At 41.5% G+C, this 23,120-nt stretch overlaps 1 protein-coding gene across 1 annotated transcript in view; it reads left to right on the top strand.

Moving 5' to 3' along the window:
- The first annotated feature begins 1,078 nt into the window (after window positions 1-1,078).
- LOC126469636 (uncharacterized) overlaps window positions 1,079-23,120 on the top strand; it is a 358,045-nt gene continuing 336,003 nt past the window's right edge. Inside the window, exon 1 of the mRNA XM_050096761.1 lies at window positions 1,079-1,136. Coding sequence (XP_049952718.1) covers window positions 1,088-1,136 — 49 coding nt within the window. The 5' untranslated portion in view covers window positions 1,079-1,087. The remainder of the gene's footprint in view (window positions 1,137-23,120) is intronic.

Here is a 23,120-nt window from a genome sequence, read left to right on the forward strand (position 1 = left end):
CTGCAGAAATTTAATCACTATTACCTTAACACTACGACCTTTCACTCATTGATATTAGTCAGTTAGAAGAAAATAGTGCAAATCCTATGTTTTTTCACTGTTACTTTATGTCTAGATGGACCAACGCACCACTAAGATGTCGAATATCTGGCAACAAGGGATACACTTAATGGTCGGCAGTATGCGCCTATTGTCAATATTGGTAGAGAAATCGAGCCGGCCCATCGATAACAACCTTCCCCTAACAACATCCCAAAGAAGGACGAGTCTGATTGTTCTACACGGATGTGAGGGTGTTCTATACGTTGTTCAGAACCTTGATGGTGGAGGAGGGGGGAGAGGGGGGCGAGGGTGAATCTTATTGCATTTAAAGCACCATTTTTTTTAAATATAAATCCAATCTCGGAACTTTTTTTGGGCACGCACTTTATGTATAGTTCTCCATCAATGTAGATAGCCCTAACATTGTGTGAATTTGACCGAAATCGATAATCTAAACAAAAGAATAAGTACAAGGTATACGAAAGCTGTCGAGCACTACCTGCGCAAACTGTACAATGTATATCGTAGACAATTCCGATCCTATGACATCACCTCGATGTACGCCATCGTTATCTTCGTTTACGATTATTCCTTTCCTTTAATAACTACGTGCTGAGCACTGTTTCCTAGGAAGTCTCGTGTCGGATATTCTGTGTACACGCACAACTTCAGTTTCTTCAGAGAGCTGAGAGAAAAGCAGGCAGCAGAACTGTCTACACTATCGTAAACAAACTGGACCTCTTAAAATCTAGGCGACCTCACAGCTCCTCGGCCGAATTTTATCCGTCACCCACATACCGTAGTGTCTGTTTTAGTGCTTCCAGAAGCTGGCCGGAGAGAAGGGTAATAATAAAAAGGAAAAAGGGCGTGTGTGGGCCACGAAAAATGGGGTAGATGCTGCAAGAAGGAAGATATGTCAAGGTCAGTGGTTTAGAAACTCGCGGCTCCCGTTAGGCGATTGGCCGGAGCGGCGGCCGAAGGGGGTCAGCGCGGAGCCGGCGGCGCGGCGCGAGCTGGCGCGCCAGTCCGCCGACGCCGCCGCAACATGCAGGTCGCCGACTGCGCGCGCGCATGCGCTCTGCTGCTGCTGCTCGGTGAGTTCGCGTCTCGACGCATGACTCGACCAGCTGACTACGGCACAGCACCCCTTCCCCTACACCGAGCGCTTTGTTCGCCGACGTAGCTTTTCAGTGGGATACCCGTAACAGTGTGCGTGCGTGTATTTGACAAAGAAGAATTAATTTCATTTGTGCAAAGTGTCGCAGCTTGTGCCTCTCAAAACGATTCCTCCCTTAGCGGATATACGAATGTTTTACTTTGTTATTCAGTTCTGGATTAAAGGTTTGAAAGCCTGTCAGTGTAGATAAGTTATCGTCGACTATTTCTGTTCACCCGTACAATTCTGACACTTCGACGACCTTCTGGCCCCGCAGGGTGAATAAGAGCCTCGTAATTTAAAGCAACTAAAAATGAAATTCCATGTATTATTCGCAGATGCCTCGACAATGGCAACTGTAGCCGAAATAAGTCGATCGCAATAAAGAAATACAACTGAAGCAGCGGACTTGGATTCATTAACAGGCTGTTCGGTCGGTTCTTGGTAGAATATTTTATACGTTACGAATGAAAACACACACAACACTCGTGTAATATTCTACTATATTTATTGTTTGTTTCGCGACAGCCGAAAACCGGTTTGTTAAATGAATAATAAAAATTGTAGAATACTACACCAGGGTTGCGTGTGTTTTGATTCGTAGTATATATAAAATTCTGTCACTGCTTGCTCCCTAAGTGCGCAGATTAAATATTCTAGATCTTTTACAAAAGTTCGGTTGCAGTTTCGATCAGTTTCATTAGTGGAGCACTAGAGCGTAAGTTACTTACCGCTTCAGATGAAAACAGCTACCAATAATTTTTATAATAACTGACGTTTATGACTCACTTTGAAGACATACATCTTCGAATGACCATTGCTCGTAACTCTACGTCCCCGAGAAAGAACCTCTTTAGTGGGAGTTTCTGATTATTTTCTTCAAACGAAACGAAACTCACATGTATGGTTATAAGAGGCGATTTTGTTTCTGAAATGTAGTAGATTTACTTATGTTTTCATTAATTTAATCTCGAAATAATGTGCCATGAAACGAAAACGGCGTGTTGACACTGTGATATGTGCTATTTAGAGATTTCGCTCTTGAAAAAGCTGAAGAAAAACAGCTACATTTTATTCGTAACTCTTTGAAAGCAGATACTGACCCTGCGCTTTGATTGCCGTTGCGTCATTGAAAGCTCCAGACAGAGAAGATGGCGCACTGGAGCCCCGTGTCACAATATATGTTAAATAACAGACTTTTGGCATTGAAAGATAAAGATATAAATCTCGAATGGTGTCAGATAATACAACAGCATGAAAGTACTAACAGTTGTTTTATGAAAAAATAGTAAGTAAAGAGTGTTTTACCTCGTTGTCCTTCCCTAGTGGAAGTGGTAGAAATTGTGACTGATGTATAACAGTAATTTTGCCAATCATAGGAGTAAGGAGAGCGTAAAAACTGACGCTGAAACGTAAATAATTGTTGATAGAGTCTGACATAAGTATGACTGGGTGCATAGATGAATGAAATACGGTAACGAGCAATGAGAAACATTCTAAGGGCAAATGGTTGATGTCATTCTTGTCCGACTGTCCACGGGTGGTGCTGTGTTTACGTCTAGTACAGTTATCGACGGTCCAAAGCAAATTACAATATGCTATAGACAAGATATCCACTTGGTGTGAAAAATGTCAAGTGACCCTGAACAATAAAAAGTGAGATTCTTCACGTGAGAACTAAAAAATCCGTCAAATTTTGGTTACACAATAAACCACACAAATTTAAAGGTTGTCGATTCAACTAAATACCTACGAACTACAGTTATGAACAGCTTAAATTGGAATCATCATATAACAATATTGTGGTGAAAGAAAACCAGACTGCGTTTTATTGGCAGAGCGCTTAGAATATGTAACAAATCTACTAAAGAGACTGCCTGCGCTACGCTTGTCTGCTCTCTTGTGGTGCGCTCTATAGAAACCTTAACACACAAGATTGACGGTGGTTCGTGATGGGGCAGATCGTATTGCATTATTGTGAAATAGTGGAAAGAATGTCACGGATATGATAGGCAAACTGGGATGGCAATTGCTAAAACAAAGGCGTTTATCGTTGCAGCGAGATCTTTCCGCGTAATTTTCATCACCAACATTCTTCTCCGAAAGCCAAAACATTTTGGTGACTCACACCTCTATAGGGAGAAATGTCCATCATAATAAAATAACTAGAGCTTGCACGCAACGATTTAGCTGTTCATTTTTTCCACGTACTTCGAGAGTGGAATGGTAGAGAAATACCTGATGGTTACAATTAAAATGCAGTTACCCACAGAGGTCCATTGTGGACCGTGATTATCGTATGTCTGCGAAACTTGGTAGTTATTCTAATGCATTAATGCGGAATTCATTTGCGCTGGAAAAAATTATTTCTAATTTTGAGCACAAGGTGGAAACCTGGCGCTGTGGATGCAAGAAAGGCGTATAGAAATGTTTCGACGTGTAATGGATTAGGAAAGGGATGTGGACAGAAGAGGTCAAACAAGAGAGAAAGGCGTGCTGTTGCTTTTTTACTAACCGCCACTTACGCAAGTTGTTCAAGATGAGCACCGGAGACGTTGACGAGATGCTGTAAAGCGCCAGATTTGCACGTGGTGGCCGAAATTAGAACTAATTTTTTTCAGTGTAAACTGGTTCCGCATTAACACATTAGCATATCTACCAAGTTTCGCTACCATACGATGATTACAGCCCACACTGGACCTCCTTGAGTAGCTGATATTTATTTATAATCACGTGGTAGCTAGGTAGGTAGGTAGGTATGAACCCTCCCAAACACTTAAATGTGGATTAAAGAGCACTCATGTAAATGTAGATACATAAAGACATGCATTGTTATTATCTTTCAGTCTCATGTATAGAGAACACCAAATGAAATTTCAAGAGTTCTTCCGTCATTCTGTCTCAGGAGAAGACAATATGCCTGCAAAATATGCATGCACAATATCCAGTGTATGATTCAAAAATTAGACGATTTTCTCTGTGCCAGGTTTCGCGAACTCAGCCTAAAACTGTAGGCCGATCATATATGTACCTCACGTGACTACAAAAGATTAGTCTGCGTGGAAAGCGATTGTAATTTCCGATACACTATGTGATCAAAGGTATCCGGACACCTGGCTGAAAATGACTTACAAGTTCGTGGCACCCTCCATCGGTAGTGCTTGAATTCAATATGGTGTTGGCCCACTCTTGGCCTTGATGAGAGCTTCCACTCTCGCAGGCGTAAGTTCAGTCATGTGCTGGAAGGTTTCTTGGGGAATGGCAGCCCATTCTTCACGGAGTGCTGCACTGAGGTGAGGTGAGGCCTGGCACGAAGTCGGCATTCCAAAACACCCGGAAGGTGTTCTATAGAATTCAGGTTAGGATTCTGTGCAGGCCAGTACATTACAGGGATGTTATTGTCGTGTAACTACTCCGCCACAGGCCGTGCATTATGAACAGGTGCTAGATCGTGTTGAAAGATACAATTGTCATCTCCGAATTGCTATTCAACAGTGGGAAGCAAGAAGGTGCTTAAAACATCAATGTTGGCCAGTGCTGTGGTAGTGACACGCAAAACAACAAGGATGCAAGCCTCCTCCATGAAGAACACGACCACACCACAACACAACCGCCTCCGAATTTTACTGTTAGCACTACACACGCTGGCAGATGACGTTCACCGGGCATTCGCCATGCCCACACCCTGACGTCGGATCGCCACATTGTGTACTGTGATTCGTTACTCCACACAACGTTTTCCCACTGTTCAATCGTCCAATGTTTACGCTCCTTACACCAACCGGGGCGTCATTTGGCATTTACCAGCGTGATGTGTGGCTTATGAGCAGCCGCTCGACCTTGAAATCCAGGTTTTCTCTCCTCCCGCCTAACTATCACAGTACTTGCAGTGGATCCTGATGGAGTTTGGAATTCCTGTGTGATGGTGTGGATAGATGTCTGCCTATTACACAATACGCCCCTCTCAACTGTCGGCGGTCTCTGTCAGTCAGCAGACGGGATCAGTCTGTACGCTTTTGTGCTATACGTGTCCTTTCACGTTTCCACTTCACCATCACATGGGAAACAGTGGACCTAGGGATGTTTAGGAGTGTGGAAATCTCGTGTACCGACGTATGATGCAAGTGACACCCAATCACCTGACCACGTTCGAAGTCTGTGAGTTCCGTAGAGCGCCCACTCTGCTCTCTCACGATGTCTAATGACTACTGAGGTCGCTGATATGGAGTACCTGGCAGTAGGTGGCAGCACAATGCACCTAATATGAAAAACGTATGTTTTTGTTGGTGTCCCAATACATAGTGTATGTACATGCATACATTAATCCTTGTTACATAGATCATGAATATGATATTTCGTAATGATGTGGAACGAGTCACTTAACATAAGTTTTCTTTACACAAAATAATTAATGAATAAATTAATTTTTTTACAGTTACTCCTTCATATGTAAGAATTCATCTATTGAGTAGAAGGAGATGTCATTCAGAAATTCTTTTAATTTGTTTTTAAATGTTGGTTGGTTATCTGTCAGACTTTTAATACTATTTGGCAAATGACCAAAGATGTTTGTGGCAGCATAATTCACCCCTTTCTGTGTCAAAGTGAGATTTAATCCAGAATAGTGAATATCATCCTTTCTTCTAGTGTTGTAGCTATGCACTTCGCTGTTATTTTTGAATTGGGACGGGTTATTAACGACAAATTTCATAAGTGAATAAATGTACTGCGAAGGTACTGTGAATATCCCGAGTTCCTTAAATAAATGTCTGCAAGGTGATCTTGGTTGGGCTCCAGCTATTATTCTGATTACACGCTTTTGTGCAATCAATACTTTCTCTCTTAATGACGAATTGCCCCAAAATATGATGCCATATGAAAACAGTGAATGAAAATAGTCATAGTCAGCTAATTTACTGATATGTTTATCACCAAAATTTGCAATAACCCTACTAGCATAAGTAGCTGAACCCAACCGTTTTAGCAGATCATCGCTGTGTTTCTTCCAATTCAATTTCTCATCAATGCACACACCCAGAAATTTTGAGTATTCTACTTAGTAACAGACTTCCGTTCATAGTCTACATTTATCAATGGTGTTATGCCATTTACTGTACAGAATTGCATAAACTGTGTTTTCTCCAAATTTAGTGAGGGTCCATTTGCAGAGAATCACTTAATAATTTTCTGAAAGACATTATTTGCAATTTCCCCCGCTGATTCTTGCTTATTTGGTGTGATTACTGTACTTGTATCATCAGCAAAAAGAACTAGCTTTGCATCTTCGTGAATATAGAGTGGCAAGTCGTTAATATATATTAAGAACAATAAGGGACCAAAGACTGAAGCTTGTGGGACACCATTCTTGATACCTCCTCAGTTAGAGGACTCTGCTGGTTTTTGCAGGCTATCTGTACTATTAATTTCAACCTTCTGCATTCTTCCAGTTAAGTATGAATTAAACCATTTGTGCACTGTCCCACTCATACCGCAATACTCAAGTTTATCTAGAAGAATTTCATGATTCATTCAGTCATAAGCCTTTGAGAGACCACAAAATATCCCAATGGGTGATGTTTGGTTATTCAATGCATTTAATATTTGATCAGTGAAAGCATATATAGCATTTTCTGTTGAAAATCCTTTCTGAAAACCATATTGACATTTTGTTAGTACTTTATTTTTACAACTATGTGATGCTACCCTTGAATACATTACTTTTTCTAGAATTTTGGATAAAGCTGTCAGAAGTGAGATTGGGCGGTAGTTGTTAGCGTCAGATCTATCCCATTTTTATGCAATAGTTTAACAATAGCCTATTTCAGTCTATCTGGAAAAATGCCCTGTTACAGTGAGCTACTACATATGTGGCTGAGAATCCTAGCTATTTGTTGGGAACAAGCTTTTAGTTCTCTGTTGGAAATGCCATCAATTCCATTAGAGCTTTTACTTTTGAGTAAATTTATTATTTTCCTAATTTCAGTAGGAGAGGTGGGTTGAATTTCAATTTTATCACATTGCATAGGTACTGCCTCTTCCATATACGGCCTTGCATTTTCTAATGAATAGCTGGATCCTGTTTTCTCTATGACACTTAAAAATGATTATTGAAAATGTTTTCTACTTCTGACTTCTTGTTAACGAACTTTTCATTGTGTTTGATAGAAATACAGTCTTCCTGTGCTCTCAGCTGCACTGTTTCCCTTTTCACAATATTCCAAACTGTTTAAATTTTATTACCAGATGTGCTAATCTCAGACATACTGCACATACTTCTGGACTTTTGTATAACTTTTCTTAATACAATGCAGTAGTTTTTATAATGTTTCACTGTTTTGGGATCATTACTCCCCCTAGCTGTAAGATACATTTCCCTTTTCTGTTTTCAAGATATTTTTATCCCTTTCGTAAGCCATGACTTTTTATATGGTTTCTAACAACTATATTTCACTATTTTCTCAAGGAAACTGTTTTCAAATATACTCACAAAGATATCACGAAATAGGTTAAATTTTAAATTAGCGTTATGTTCCCTGTACACCACATCCCAATCTAACTGTTGCAAGCTTTCTCTAAAATTTTGAATTGGTAAATCGTTAATGGAACGCATTATTTTGGAGGACAGTTTTGCATTACTGTATGGAGCTATATCATATACTGTAACTAGCTGTGCATCATGATCAGCCAGACCATTCTTAACAGGAAAAGTTTTTATTCGATTAAATTTATCTTGGTCTGTGAAAACGTTACCTATCAGTGTGCTGCTTTCCTGTACAACCTGAGTAGGAAAATCAATAACTAATGTCAAATTGAAAGAACCAACTAATACTTCTAGTTCAAGCTTTCTATCGGACTTTTTCAGAAAATCTACGCTGAAATCCCCACAAACAATAATTTCCTTTCCTTTGTCTGACAGATAGCACAATAAAGAATCCAAGTTTTCTAGTGGGGACCTATAAACGGCTACAATTACAAAAGTGCCATTATTTAGTTTAAGATCACATGCACATGCTTCTATATGTTGCTATACGCAAAATTTTTTAGTTTCCAAATGTTTCACGCTATGACTGATTTTAACATTGTGGCAAGTCCTGCTCTCTCCATAGTATCTCTGCTTACATGTGTTGAAAGTTTATATCCACCTCCTTTTACCATTTCTGTACCTGTGACTATGATGTTCAGACAGACATAGTACATCTATTCAACCCTCAGTTTCTAAATGTTCTAAACAAACAAGAAGCTCTGTTTTTTAATCCCCTGATATTCTGATGCAATATATTAACATTATTTTTCACTGTGCTTTTATATGACTCTTGTGACATACTAACATTATTTTTCACTGTACTGTTAGGAGAAGCTTGTGATATTTTCGCATCTCTAGTACCTGCCTGTCTGAACTTCTCAGAAGATTAATTTCGATCGTATGATGATTGGACACTGATCTAAGCCTCTATTGAGATGCAGGCCATGTCTTATGAAGTCCCACCTACCAATACCATCAACAAGAACCAAACCTATGCCTGACAAAGTAGCCGCCCGAAGCAGCTGATCTAGCTCCATATTGACCATCCTGACAGAGCTGTTCAATTGGGGCCAGTCATACCACATGAAAGCAAGAACCAAGACAACATTTGTATGGTTCGTTGCAGATGCTATTTTTACCAGGTTACACTCAATATTGTAGCCATGATACCTATCAATACTGTTTCCCTCTCCACCCACTACCACAACATGATCCTGCTTTGTAAAACCCTTGCACAGTGATCCTACATCGTCCATCACTTGGCTAAGACATGCACTGGGCTTGAAAATACTTGCGATCTGGTACCTGTCTCTTAATTTTTCCTGTAAGATCTGGCGCACACCTCTTACATGGCTACTACCTAACAACAGAACTTTTCTCCTACTTTCTACTTTTTTTGCAACAGTTGGTTTCCTTGTGAAAGTCTGTTGAGTGCTGACTGCACTTACATTTACTTGATCCTCTTCCTTAGTTGACTGAGGTAGCAAGACAAATTATTGTTTGTGCCAACGATGAAACTATCAGATACTGTTCTATTCCTGTGGCCCCTGTTCCTTACTACCACTTCCCACCTGCCTTCACCCTTCTCCCCCCTTAACCTCATCAGTTCCTCCCTAGCACTAACCAGTTCAGCCTGAAGGGCTCTAATCTTCCCTTCCTGTTCCGCTGTTTTCCTATCCCTTGAACATAATCTGCAATACCATGGAAGAGACCCATTTACTTCCCCGATTTCCATGCCACTATATTCACCCCAAAGTAACCATCTGCCACAACAGCTGCACAGAACCGCAGAACTGACTTTCCTACGGCAGCTCAAACACTTATCGTACATGGTTGTTTACAATATTTTTTACAAAATTTATCTAGGCAATAACAGTAATATTCTATTAACTACAGATCACAAAAGTCACTTAAGTTATGTGGAACACTAATATACTTGTATACTATTAATATAGTAACGTAATGCATTGAAACGAGTGAAACCTTCCATAGGTAATATAAAACAGATTCTAATTAACTTCGTTACGGTGTAATATTAACTTAATTTATAGCTATTAAATAATTAATTACGTATCTTCACGAGCTTAACATTCAAGCGTGTGCGATCTGCGCCAGTGCTGCCAACCAACTTGACATCAACAGCTAAGTTTAGGATCTATGAGAACTTATGTGAAATTATGTTAAACATTAACCCCTGCCTAGTTTTTAAATTTTATTTTATTTATTTGATAAATTTTATTATTCCATTGATGTCATCACTGACAGAAAGTTAACAATATAAGCTTACACCCGACATAGCCGCTTTCGGAAGTCTAAAATTTTACCGCTAAAATTTCAGTCACACTGAAATTCAACTACGGTGCCCGAATTCCTAATCACATCTCGTGAAAAAACTTGTAGTGTGTAGTTAAATACACCAAGAAAGTCAACGGTACAATATCAGTTTGGAGTGCTGCAAGCCTCGCATAGCTTGTTTTTCTGTATGTTTTGAGTTTGACGTGGGCTCAGTAGCCTATCCGTGTACGACTGTTACAAAAAATATGAAGTACTGATTAGAAAACTGTGAAGAGTGTCTTGATCGTTTCATTGCGTAAGTGTTCGTCTCTTCGTAACTTGGTTGAGGGTAATATTTGCATGTTTGGAAGCGTAGTGGTGTTGAGTTCCTAACGAACGGGAGCGCTGTGCGAGGCGGTTCTTCTGTGAACTGATTTTAATAACTGTTCCTTAAAGACATATCAGTGGCTGACCGAACCAAATGAAAGAGCAGTCAATAGGTGGAAGGAGTGGTGAACACCTCAAACATTAATTCCCTAGAACAATTATGACTGTTTTTTTTTACGTTCTGTTGGGCCTGCAGCATAGTATACGTCAGTATTAGACATTATGGACACGAATGCTCCAAACTAGCTGTAATAAGGCAGTCCAAAATTAGTATAGCGCGATATTCGGCGTAACAATATGTTTTAAGAGGGATAGGAATAGACGTGGCGCAGGCGGGACATCTGCGGCGCCACCCAGTCGCCGCCGAAGTATTGATTATTCTCCGTGCTTTAATGTCACTCTTCATACGTATCGTTAGATCACATTAATTTGGTACTGCACTATCGAACGGACACACAAATTCCACTGTGCAAAACACCAGTGTTTATAACGAGAAACAAAAATACATCCGTTTTTAGACAAAGCGCAAAGCGTCGCGTGAAACACACGAAGAGCAGTGTTTGTTTGGACAAATTACAGCTACAGATCGCAAAAATGAAGTTGTAGATAACTGTCTAAATAGCATAGAAAAAGGTTCCAACAGCTCGTAGCAGAGACTCTTGGCTGTTATGGTTTCAATTGCTGTGTGAACTTTGTCGGACCAGGAGATCTATTGGTAGCTCAGCGTGTTCCGTCAAAGGACTTGGCACCCTCTGTAGTAAGAAACTGAGAAAGTTTTCACCAAAGGAATTTGAGAGATGTCATGCAGCTTCTGCACAGAACTGCAGAAAAAAAACGAAGAACAGACAGAAAGAACAGTTGAAAAATGTGGTGAAGCGTGTGCTGGAAACCGAAGGGTTGCGGGATCGGATCCCGATCGGACCGCGGAATATTTCGGAGTGCCTTTAACTTAACCTTCACCTCCAAATGATGTGAAAATTCACTAGTAACGACAGGTGGTTCGCATTCTATGTTAAACTTCCGGTCCCTTTTGCCCTGTAGGGTTATCGGGGTAGGTTAGGACAAGAAAGTTGCCGTAGTGACGTACAAAACATCTGTCTTAGCTTCATATTTACTCATTTCTGTGAGTATCGGTCTTGCCACACTAACGACCGTATGTGGACCTGAGATATATGCTTTCTAAATTTTTGCATAGAAACTGATGATCGTAAGACAGCCACCCAGATTTGGTTCATACAACAATTCATTGTGTCAAGCCCGTGTAAGTAGAAAAACATTACCATTACCATTTCAGAATAGTTTTGCGATCTTCAGGAACTGTTGCCTCATGATAAAACCGGTAATCTTTTTTTTTTTAATTTCGCGATCTTGACATAACAATTTATTATATGGACTAAATCTGGGTGATTGACGGACTTAGGGCCATCAGTTTCAGTGCAAAAGCTTACAAAACATGTATGTTTGTGTGGCAGGCAAGGCAGATACTGACAGAAACGACCAAATATGAAGCTAAATTAAAAATTGAATGATAAACCAGAGGTGTAAAATCTAAGTTGAAATGTTTTCTTGTGGCAGACTCCTATACTCTACAGGAGTTCCTCGCAGTAGTTGAAAACTTTTCCCTACAGTGTGTTATTTAGTACTATACACCCTCAATTTTTTCGTGTTTTACGAATTCCTTAACTGTTTGTTTATAAATTTTCTAATCAGCATTCTGTACTGACTACCTCCAGCTTACATTACCATTACCATTTCAGAATAGTTTTGCGATCTTCAGGAACTGTTTCCTCAGATAAAACCGATAATCTTTTTTTTTTTAATTTCGCGATCTTGACATAACAATTTATTATATGGACTAAATCTGGGTGATTGACGGACTTAGGGCCATCAGTTTCAGTGCAAAAGCTTACAAAACCTGATAGATAAAAAACTGAATAAAGTCGGACGTTACTATGTTGTATTAGGAAGGATTCTGTTTCGGAGCCTGGTATGACAAAGTAATTTGAGCTATTTTCAATATGCTATGATGTACTCGTCAAAATCAGTAGACTGATGCAAAACATTTTAAATCAGCCCGGAAAAACTTTTTGTGGGAATATTAAATATTAACAGAATAATATTTCTTTCACGGATTAGCAATCGCCTTTTAGATGGTCAGTGTGGCACGGGGGTCCGCAGGAAGATCTGACTGACCTGGTAATATTTCTGGCAGGTAACGTGACTTCCACACGTGGTAACGCCTTGTGCGTGAGGAAAAAATCAAGTAGGACTGCGTCTGGGGTCGACGCATACCTTAACGTCCCGCTATAAGTGGCTGTGTGTGCCGGTTCTCAGGAGCTCATGCAACCTCAAATAGGACATTACAAATAACGCTTTGCAGTGTTCAAAAACCTTTAAATTGATGTCTGTCTTTATCTTGTACCTTAGAGGTAACTAGGAGCATTTCTCCCTCGCTCGTGTAATATTTATTGTCAGTGGTTATAGGTGTATCATAAAAAATGTGCGAATCAACGTGTTCGACTGAATAATAACATTTCTTATACGTATGTTTTAATGAAAGTATGGGCGTGACACAGAGAACAAAGCCAAAGAGCGTTCTTTTCCTTCTCCGTGGAAGCGAATTGTATGCTGTTACAGATATTCTAACGGTAGCTTTCAGTAACGCCGTCTCGTTATTCGATGTGGCCGAGAAACAGTTGCCGTTGCTCATTTCGCCATTCGCAAAGCGATGTGCTTCTGTCTCACACTCATGTGTCACAATGACGTAATTTTAAAACTGAAGTATTTCTTTTGCCTTCGACTAGCTACGATTATTATCCCATCTAAGAGTAAAGAACATATGATTGTGCACACACATACAGACTGAGCTCGATTGCATTATTGCTTAACACTATTGCGTATATCCAATCGACAGCACGGGTTTTTTTCTCTGATGTATATCACAACATTAATATGGTTAAATAATCTGGTATAAATTAGCGACATTGCATTTCTTATCAAATGCGACAAGAGCTTATTAGCTTATACAGCTAGGCCAGGTAGCGAGGTCAATTACAGCGCTCTTTCTAGGCTAGACGACTACAGTGCTTTTACTAAGCTAGAAAGCTTCCGTCAAGTAGTTTTTTTTCTGTTTAGTTCATCGACCTCCATACCCGAAGTCGCTAACTCACCGTGAGGCGCTGGTACTCGACGCGGAGAACTTTTCCGTGTGCTGTTGGTGGAAGATGTTTTCGTCTGCAGAGTTTCGTTGACAAGGGTAAGGAGGGGTAGTAGTGTGCAGTTCACAGTCACTAAATTATGGTTACATGCCCAGTGTGCAGTGTTAAACTACTCCTCTGCAGTTTCTTACAGAATGAAGGTCGCTAGTGATTCGCCTCCCGTCGGAGAAGGACGTTGGTGCCATATCAGCGGGGGGGAGGGGGGGGGATGGTATGTCAGCATTGTACTTCAGAATGGCCCTTCTGTCGTTACATTATAACAGTTGTGAAACACTGTACGTGTACCAGTTACGGTCATCTGATTCGGACTTCAAGGAGTCGAAGTTGGTTTCTCTCTCAGGCAATGATAGTTAAGAACGACGCAAAAAGCCCTAATTACTGTCCTGGACAAGTTCCTAGTGAAAGTAGTTTGCCGTTGCCCTTCTCCGACCTTTAGGAAGAGTCACACAGCTACATGTGGATGACTGCGATGAGTCCTTGTGGGACGAAGGGTTTCCTCTCAGGCAGGCGCAGATCTGTCTAATGAAGAGATCATCAGTAACAGCGTCACAGCCGGCCGGAGTGGCCGAGCGGTTCTAGGCGCTTCAGTCTGGAACCGCGTGACCGCTACGGTTGCAAGTTCGAATCCTGCCACGGGCATGGATGTGTGTGAAGTCCTTAGGTTAGGTAGTTTTAAGTAGTTCTGAGTTCTTGGGGACTGATGACCTCAGATGTTAAGTCCCATAGTGCTCAGAGCCAACAGCGTCACATGCTACCGATGAGACACTGTGGCCAGGTTTGGAATCCAACCCAGGACATCGATGCACGGTCTGGTGCCTAGGAATTATGCGTCGCCATGTCTCTTCCTCCTATTGGCTAAATAATTGTGGTGATAATTTCTTCTGCCATCGGTATTCGAACCTGGACCGACCGCTGCACATTTCAGCTCAGGAGAAACTACCCCTCGAACATGTCATACAATATATTCATATGTGAAAAGCTTTTAATTCAGCAGCTCTCCCATAACAGACTTTCTGTCGCATGTGCTCTACCTTACGCTGTTGTTTTGTCTTCTACCAGAGTTGATAAGTATGCGCAGCCACACAGATTTTAGTACCTAAAATGTTCTCTACTTCTTCGCTTTAATGCACAACCTATAAATGAACAGAGAAATGTCACGTTCACTAAAAAAAGCAATTAATCTTTTCATAAATTAACGAATAGCCTTCATACATGCAACTATTTCTGCATCAGTCCTAATATTCATCAGTGAAATCACAAATTTTTGCAGCGTAATCGAATGAGAGATCGTTCAGATTTGTTTTAATTAACGTAACTGCTGGGTATCTATGAACTTATTGTTTGGTATTCGTCAGCAACAATATCGAAAAGCCTCTGAACTCACAGCTGTTGCCGAGGCCACAAACTCATGCTACTGGCAGTGGAATCGAGCTAGTAGGCCCATCGGACTCGTGTTTCGGAGGACGGCTATTCCAGTCTCCGTCTAACCATACGCATTTAGGCTGTACGTCGTTTCTCTAAGCCACTTGAGGCAAATAGCGGGACGGTTCCTTCGAAACAGGAGTCGGCCTTTTGTTTCCACAAGCCGAGCAGATGTTCCGTCTCCGATGACCTCGTCCTCGACATCAAAATTGAAGAAAAGACAGTTTAATACAAAAGCTGCTCTTTACTTGCTGGCCAACTAGTTTCGGGCTTTGCCCATTTTCACAAGCCACCTGTTACAGGGAACAAAATTTGTTATGAGCGGATGTGTAGAATGTAGATAATAAAGGTATCACTGAAATGGTTCATATGGTATCTTCTCACATATTTTTGTTTAGGATATGGTTGGCGTGGACAGTTCTGTTTATGACATCACACTTAAATGTATCTCATATGAATCAAAAGATGTCCCAAATGTAGTTACACATTACGGTATTATGTCAATGTATGTGCATAATATATATATATATATATATATATATATATATATATATATATATATATATGTACACTCCTGGAAATGGAAAAAAGAACACATTGACACCGGTGTGTCAGACCCACCATACTTGCTCCGGACACTGCGAGAGGGCTGTACAAGCAATGATCACACGCACGGCACAGCGGACACACCAGGAACCGCGGTGTTGGCCGTCGAATGGCGCTAGCTGCGCAGCATTTGTGCACCGCCGCCGTCAGTGTCAGCCAGTTTGCCGTGGCATACGGAGCTCCATCGCAGTCTTTAACACTGGTAGCATGCCGCGACAGCGTGGACGTGAACCGTATGTGCAGTTGACGGACTTTGAGCGAGGGCGTATAGTGGGCATGCGGGAGGCCGGGTGGACGTACCGCCGAATTGCTCAACACGTGGGGCGTGAGGTCTCCACAGTACATCGATGTTGTCGCCAGTGGTCGGCGGAAGGTGCACGTGCCCGTCGACCTGGGACCGGACCGCAGCGACGCACGGATGCACGCCAAGACCGTAGGATCCTACGCAGTGCCGTAGGGGACCGCACCGCCACTTCCCAGCAAATTAGGGACACTGTTGCTCCTGGGGTATCGGCGAAGACCATTCGCAACCGTCTCCATGAAGCTGGGCTACGGTCCCGCACACCGTTAGGCCGTCTTCCGCTCACGCCCCAACATCGTGCAGCCTGCCTCCAGTGGTGTCGCGACAGGCGTGAATGGAGGGACGAATGGAGACGTGTCGTCTTCAGCGATGAGAGTCGCTTCTGCCTTGGTGCCAATGATGGTCGTATGCGTGTTTGGCGCCGTGCAGGTGAGCGCCACAATCAGGACTGCATACGACCGAGGCACACAGGGCCAACACCCGGCATCATGGTGTGGGGAGCGATCTCCTACACTGGCCGTACACCACTGGTGATCGTCGAGGGGACACTGAATAGTGCACGGTACATCCAAACTGTCATCGAACCCATCGTTCTACCATTCCTTGACCGGCAAGGGAACTTGCTGTTCCAACAGGACAATGCACGTCCGCATGTATCCCGTGCCACCCAACGTGCTCTAGAAGGTGTAAGTCAACTACCCTGGCCAGCAAGATCTCCGGATCTGTCCCCCATTGAGCATGTTTGGGACTGGATGAAGCGTCGTCTCAAGCGGTCTGCACGTCCAGCACGAACGCTGGTCCAACTGAGGCGCTAGTTGGAAATGGCATGGCAAGCCGTTCCACAGGACTATATCCAGCATCTCTACGATCGTCTCCATGGGAGAATAGCAGCCTGCATTGCTGCGAAAGGTGGATATACATTGTACTAATGCCGACATTGTGCATGCTCTGTTGCCTGTGTCTATGTGCCTGTGGTTCTGTCAGTGTGATCATGTGATGTATCTGACCCCAGGAATGTGTCAATAAAGTTTCCCCTTCCTGGGACAATGAATTCACGGTGTTCTTATTTCAATTTCCAGGAGTATATATATATATATATATATATATATATATATATATATATTTCTTAATTGTGGTACCTGCATTAGCCAGCATAATGTGATCCACATGCCAACACTATTGTATACACAATGTAGAATTTTTTTCCTACTGGATCACGCTGTACGTCACGCTGGCTTATTTATCGTAGGTGGTATAGTTATTTTGACAGATTTTGATGCAAAGAGTTTTATTATGAGGTCTTACATAAACCCTGACATATTGAATTTACTTCGCGGTTGTATTAATATCACTGACTTTGTTCAGCGTGAGACACAGTGTTCCATCACAACACAGTTTTACAATAAATTTTTATTTCCTTTTCAGCACTGTTTCAGAGGAAACATACTATTTCATTCGTATTTCAATGGAATCCACATATGATCGTATTGTTATGCTGTTATAATTTTCAGTTCATAGTTTGTAGTGTCGTAGTTAAAACTGAAAACTTTTATATAGAGTACCACATAAAAACGCTGCACGTGCGTGCGTGCGAATCGCTTGTAACCAGGGTCAGGGCGACAGTTTCTCGACGTCGTGTGTGGGTTGTTGGGTTGCTTTTGGGGGAAAGAGACCAGACAGCGAGGTCATCGGTCTCATCGGATTAGGGAAGTACTGTGAAGGAAGTCGGACGTGCCCTTTCAAAGGAACCATCCCGGCATTTGCCGGGAGCGATTTAGGGAAATCAGGGAAAACCTAAATCAGGATGACCGGACGCGGGATGGAACCGTCGTCCTCCCGAATGCGAATCCAGTGTGCTAGCCACTGCGCCACATCGCTCGGTGTCGTGTGTGGTTTGCGTTGTAGAGGCAAGTGCACAATGGAAAAAACAAGAAAGCCACTTACCTAGTACACATGATTCTACATAATAACTGAAACACAACACCAGTGTGCACTAACACTAGTCGTTACTCTACACACGATTTGATTATACGTTTGGCCCATCAGCACGGGTAAGAGCATGGAAAGATAAACAACCTCCACTTACTAGGACAGCAAGTACAATTCTGTCGTAGCTGATGAGCTCTAGAAAACTTTTTCGTGACATCTGTTAAACATTATACTTCAAGGTGATTTGATTAAAGTCGTAGACACGCGATGATAAAAGTAACTGTACGTAGATTTAGACTCCAAACGTGTTTACGACAACAAATTGCGTCGTTCCTGGAATATTGTTTTTCTTGATAAACTAGACTAATTACTTTGAAATATCTTTCCAGTTCGCTACGTAAATTTTCAAAATTGATCTGGGTGATTGCTGACTCTCCAAAGTACGACATTGTGTCGTAATGGAGACTACTGTGATTGATAGATTTTCAAAAATGTCTATTCACTGACACTATCGCTACGTAGTTTCCCACTGTTACCATTTTGAGTGATAAGACATGTTAAATACGTTGTTGCAGCATGACTTTTACAATGTGGAAACCAGTAACAGTGTGAAAATACTTGGTGATTGTGTCTGTGATTAAATATTTTTGTTCATTTCTACTGCCCTTACCCTGTACTTGTTGCAGTCAATTCCGCACTCATGTGGTATTTCTAAACTTTTTTTGTTGAACAGCCTTTCGTAAGCAAAAAATTCTCTCATATAACTCCGTAATAGGTTCGAATCCTTACATGACAGGACGTTCAGCATGCTAATACAAATAAAAGCGACACTCTCTGTTAAGTGAACTATGCACGGTTTGTTGAAACATCGCTACGTTGTTACGAGCTTGGTCTTTAGAACGGTTTCCGAAAGAATTAGACTGACGGATTTCGTGTGAGTCTGATTGAAATGCCACCCACGTTGCTTAATAAACGACGCAACCAGATGTAACTATGAGTCTACCATAGTAACGCCCTACAACATATCCTCAATATCTTTTTCGTATTGTGTAGTATTTGTTTGCCTCGCGCAACACGAAAGAATTGGCTTTCCAGAAATGAGTAAGACTTTGACACTAAAGAAACGTTTATCACTTAATACTGAAAGTACCTCCACCATTGTTTCATTTACCTCGGAAGGACAACTATCGGAATGCTTTTTCGTTTTTTATATTCATTGTAGAGGTTGAACACTGTAATGTACACGAAGAGACAAGTAATGATATGCAAGCGCTTGTAGTCCAGGAAGAACTTTTAGCATTCTTCAGTTCGGTTCGTCGTAGGGAATCTGAACTTGGGCAATGAGGTCACTGTGGTTTTACTGTTTACCGTTCCGTAGGCATCCGTGTCAGTGGAGCGAAGCAGGTTCCTAGAGCCGGAAGTGAACACAGAAGAAATCAGTTGGGAAACAGCTGCTAATGAAGTGAAACCCGGTCCTTCCGGATACTAGCTTACATTCCAAGGGTGTCAGACATCACATAGCGTCCTGGTGATTTCGAGGTCGCTCGAACGCAGCCTTTACTTCAATATACAAGGACCGGAAAAGCGTAATGTGCTGCCTTGCACAAAAACCCATTTCGTATGTTTAAAGAAGAGTAAAACTTAAGTCGTGATTACTTAGTTGGTGATCGAACCGAGTCAGTGGCAATGTATATCCGTTATCCAACCCGCGTTTTTTAGATAACAGGAACAGTTTCCTCATACTCCGACCGACAAGAATGTTTTGAACACTCCAAAACCCTCGCAAAGAGCTTGTGAAACGCTAGCGGGGAAGTCTTCCATCGATAAATAAGTACTGGGAATGCAAAAACGTCCTTTAGAAGTTGACACTGTGCACAACATAGCTACTAAATGAAGTCTTAATTTCAATCTGTTTTTGCAGTGGTTTCGGGAGTATGATAGTGAATTTCAATAATTCCCAAATCTAGTGGGAATCCTGATCGACACATCTGACATGTTATCGAACATCGTTTCAGAGCTAATGAATTCCTCCTGATTCTACATGTCCCACTTACCTCTGACTACAAATCAAGGATTTACAGACTCCAGTCACGATGAACTGCTGCAGCACTGCGTGCCAAATAATATTAGTCAAAACCTTATAAGATTAGTTGTCAAAATGTTCTAATTCATTGGCACATATCTTGTGTGACATTATCCGACTATCAGGGGTGATAAAAGCACCAAAATATAGTTGCGTACCTGTAGCTGTAAAAAAAGACGGAACTTTAAGATTCTTAGGGGCGATGCTTTTCGGTGAATTATATCGTTACGAGAATTTTACAGGATGTGGATACCATTACCACACATTACTTTGAAGTAATAGTAACTGTCAGTAGTTTTGTCTCATTTTTAGAAGGCTGCGTTTCACTACGTAATTATAATTTACATCAATACTGCCTGACACGTTAATATAACGGTATAAAGAATCACAAGCACTTCAGACAACTAACCTATCTAGAAACGATGAGAAGTTCCCTTGCAGAAAAACTATTAAATTTTTTTAATCCCACCGAACGATTTTCTGGACGCCTGTGTGCCCAACATATTTGTCTGGAAAGTAGGAAAAAAGTCGCTTCAAGTATACGATTGCGAAAGAATGTACTCCTTTTGCAAATATTTCACTCTTTTGCTTCCGAAAATTTTTGTGACAAAAGCCTCTATTTCTTGTATGCACGCGCCACAACGCCTGCACTTACTGGCCACTAGAAATTATTAATCGAAAATATTTATAACACAGGTAAGACTTAAAGGTTCTTCAAACTTTATGAACATCATTAATGAAGATAATCTAGGTACGTAGAGTTCTAAAATGGCAACTTGTCTGTGACGAAACAAGTAGCTTGTCAACGAGTACGATTACATGTCACAGAAAAGGTGACGGCAATAAAAAAGTATGCTCCCAGATTTTCTCCACGACCCACCACCTCTTGCAGCATCGCTTTCTACCTGGAAAGAGGACAGCGTTACATAAAAAGAGGAAAAGACCAGTTAGTGATAAGAAATTATTGGAAGAGCGCCTTATAAAGAAGATACCCGCCAATAAAATAAAAAATTGTGATTTCACTCTTCCAGTATTTTATTAAAACGAGTCCTGTCTCATCCTTCCAACAAGGCCACAGCTTGTTTCTACTCCATCTTCGTCTAGCTGAACTAGGGCTACGTGTCTAATAAGCTTGATAAAGATGGGCGCTCTAAATAGACTAATGGATTTAAATGTTTAACTTAGGTGTATATTCCACTATCTATGAAAGACCTGGAACAATTTCAACTGAACTTTATACACCTGAGTAATTATTTAGAAGACGCTCATGCAGAAGTAAGACACTTCTAGCTTTCCTAAGGTGTAATGGTGGTAGGTCGTGGTAAATTTGGAAATCTATGGGACCAAACTGCTGACGTCATCGGTCCCTGGGCTTACGCACTACTTAATCTAAATTACCCTAACTTTACGCTAAAGACAACACACACACCCAGGCCCAAGGGAGGAGTCGAACCTGTGACGGGGGGAGCCGCGCTAACTGTGACAAGACGCCTCAGATCGCACGGCTAGGTCGTGGTAACATGCAGAGTTGCGAATACAGCTGTAACTGTGGAACCGCTGGAACAATTTCAACCAAATATGGTGCAGAAATGACTTACTATCTGGTAAAAATACTATGTTGGTAAGACACCCCAACCCACCCTCTGACCCGCGTAGTCGACCAACGTTGCTGCCCATCTATGATATCACTCTATCAGATCTTAATTCCTTATGAAACCAAAATTCCTGTGGAGAGCACATTACAGTTACACTTTAATAACTCTGATGGCTTTACGGTCCACCCAATTTATTTATATACGATGCACTTGCTGTAGTTATATACTATTTGTTTCTTGCACTGTCTACGATTTCTAAACCTTGTACCGCTGTCAGTAAGGGACAACTCTAGTCACGGCGTACATATTCAGCGTCTAAATACTACTGTGCATTTGAACAGATCATTTTGTGTATACAATTTAACATTTTGTATCAAATTCAGTATACTTAGCTGAGGGATGTATACACCAGTGCAATAAATCGTCACCTCAGTACGTTTTCTTCAGGTTGGCTCAATTATTTGTATCTACGTAGCCTTAAAATTAAGTTAGATAAATAAACACAGGTGCCCGAGTGCATTATATACTTTCCCAAACACTTTCTACGTGCCACAAATAGATGATTGTTTATTATTGCACTATATTTGAAGCAATGCGTGCAATGTTTTTCGAAGGTTCACACACTACAATCTGCAATTGCACATCCATACACTGCAACTAAGTAATTATTCGTTCGAGCTAACTCCAAACATACGTTAGACATTGTCGACTGTTGTTATGTATTCCACGTTTTAAACAATAGCGCTGCCCGAACCTCACCTGCTATTCACCGGCCGGCCAGAGTGGCCGAGCGGTTCTAGGCGCTTCAGTTTGGAACCGCGTGACCGACCGCTACAGTCGCATGTTCGAATCCTGCCTCGGGCATGGATGTGTGTGATGTCCTTAGGTTAGTTAGGTTTAAGTATTTCTAAGATCTAGGGGACTGATGACCTCAGATGTTAAGTCCTAGCCGGCCGGGGTGGCCGAGCGGTTCTAAGCGCTACAGTCTGGAACCGCGCGACCACTACGGTCGCAGGTTCGAATCCTGCCTCGAGCATGGATGTTTGTGATGTCCTTAGGTTAGTTAGGTTTAAGTACTTCTAAGTTCTAGGGGACTGATGACCTTACAAGTTAAGTCCCATAGTGCTCAGAGCCATTTGAACCATGCGTTAAGTCCCATAGTGCTCAGAGCCATTTTTTTGCTATTCACATTATGTTCAGTTATCTTTACTACCAAATGTCTCCAGTAGTACGCAGTTCACAACCAAATTAAATGAATTTTATTATTTATCCTCGTATCAGGAACATACATATTATACACAGTTATGTCAATATTTATTATTTATGCCCAAAACGTGCCACTTCCACTGCATTTTCTGTTCCTTGATGAAGTTCACCTTCTGTGCAGCATATGATGAACAGTCTGGTATGAATATCGTCTTGATCAGCGTAGCTCCATCTTGCCAAATTAACTTTTGATCTGCCGACTCCAGATCTCAGTCTATTCAGGGATTTTCAACTCATTCATTTCTTTTCGTAGCCAGGAAATAAAGTTTCAGAAACTCTTTTCCAGCCAGGGGTGGCCCTCCATAGTTGCAGCCTAGC

This window comes from Schistocerca serialis, chromosome 3 (assembly GCF_023864345.2).
Source record: "Schistocerca serialis cubense isolate TAMUIC-IGC-003099 chromosome 3, iqSchSeri2.2, whole genome shotgun sequence".
Lineage (NCBI taxonomy): Eukaryota > Metazoa > Arthropoda > Insecta > Orthoptera > Acrididae > Schistocerca > Schistocerca serialis.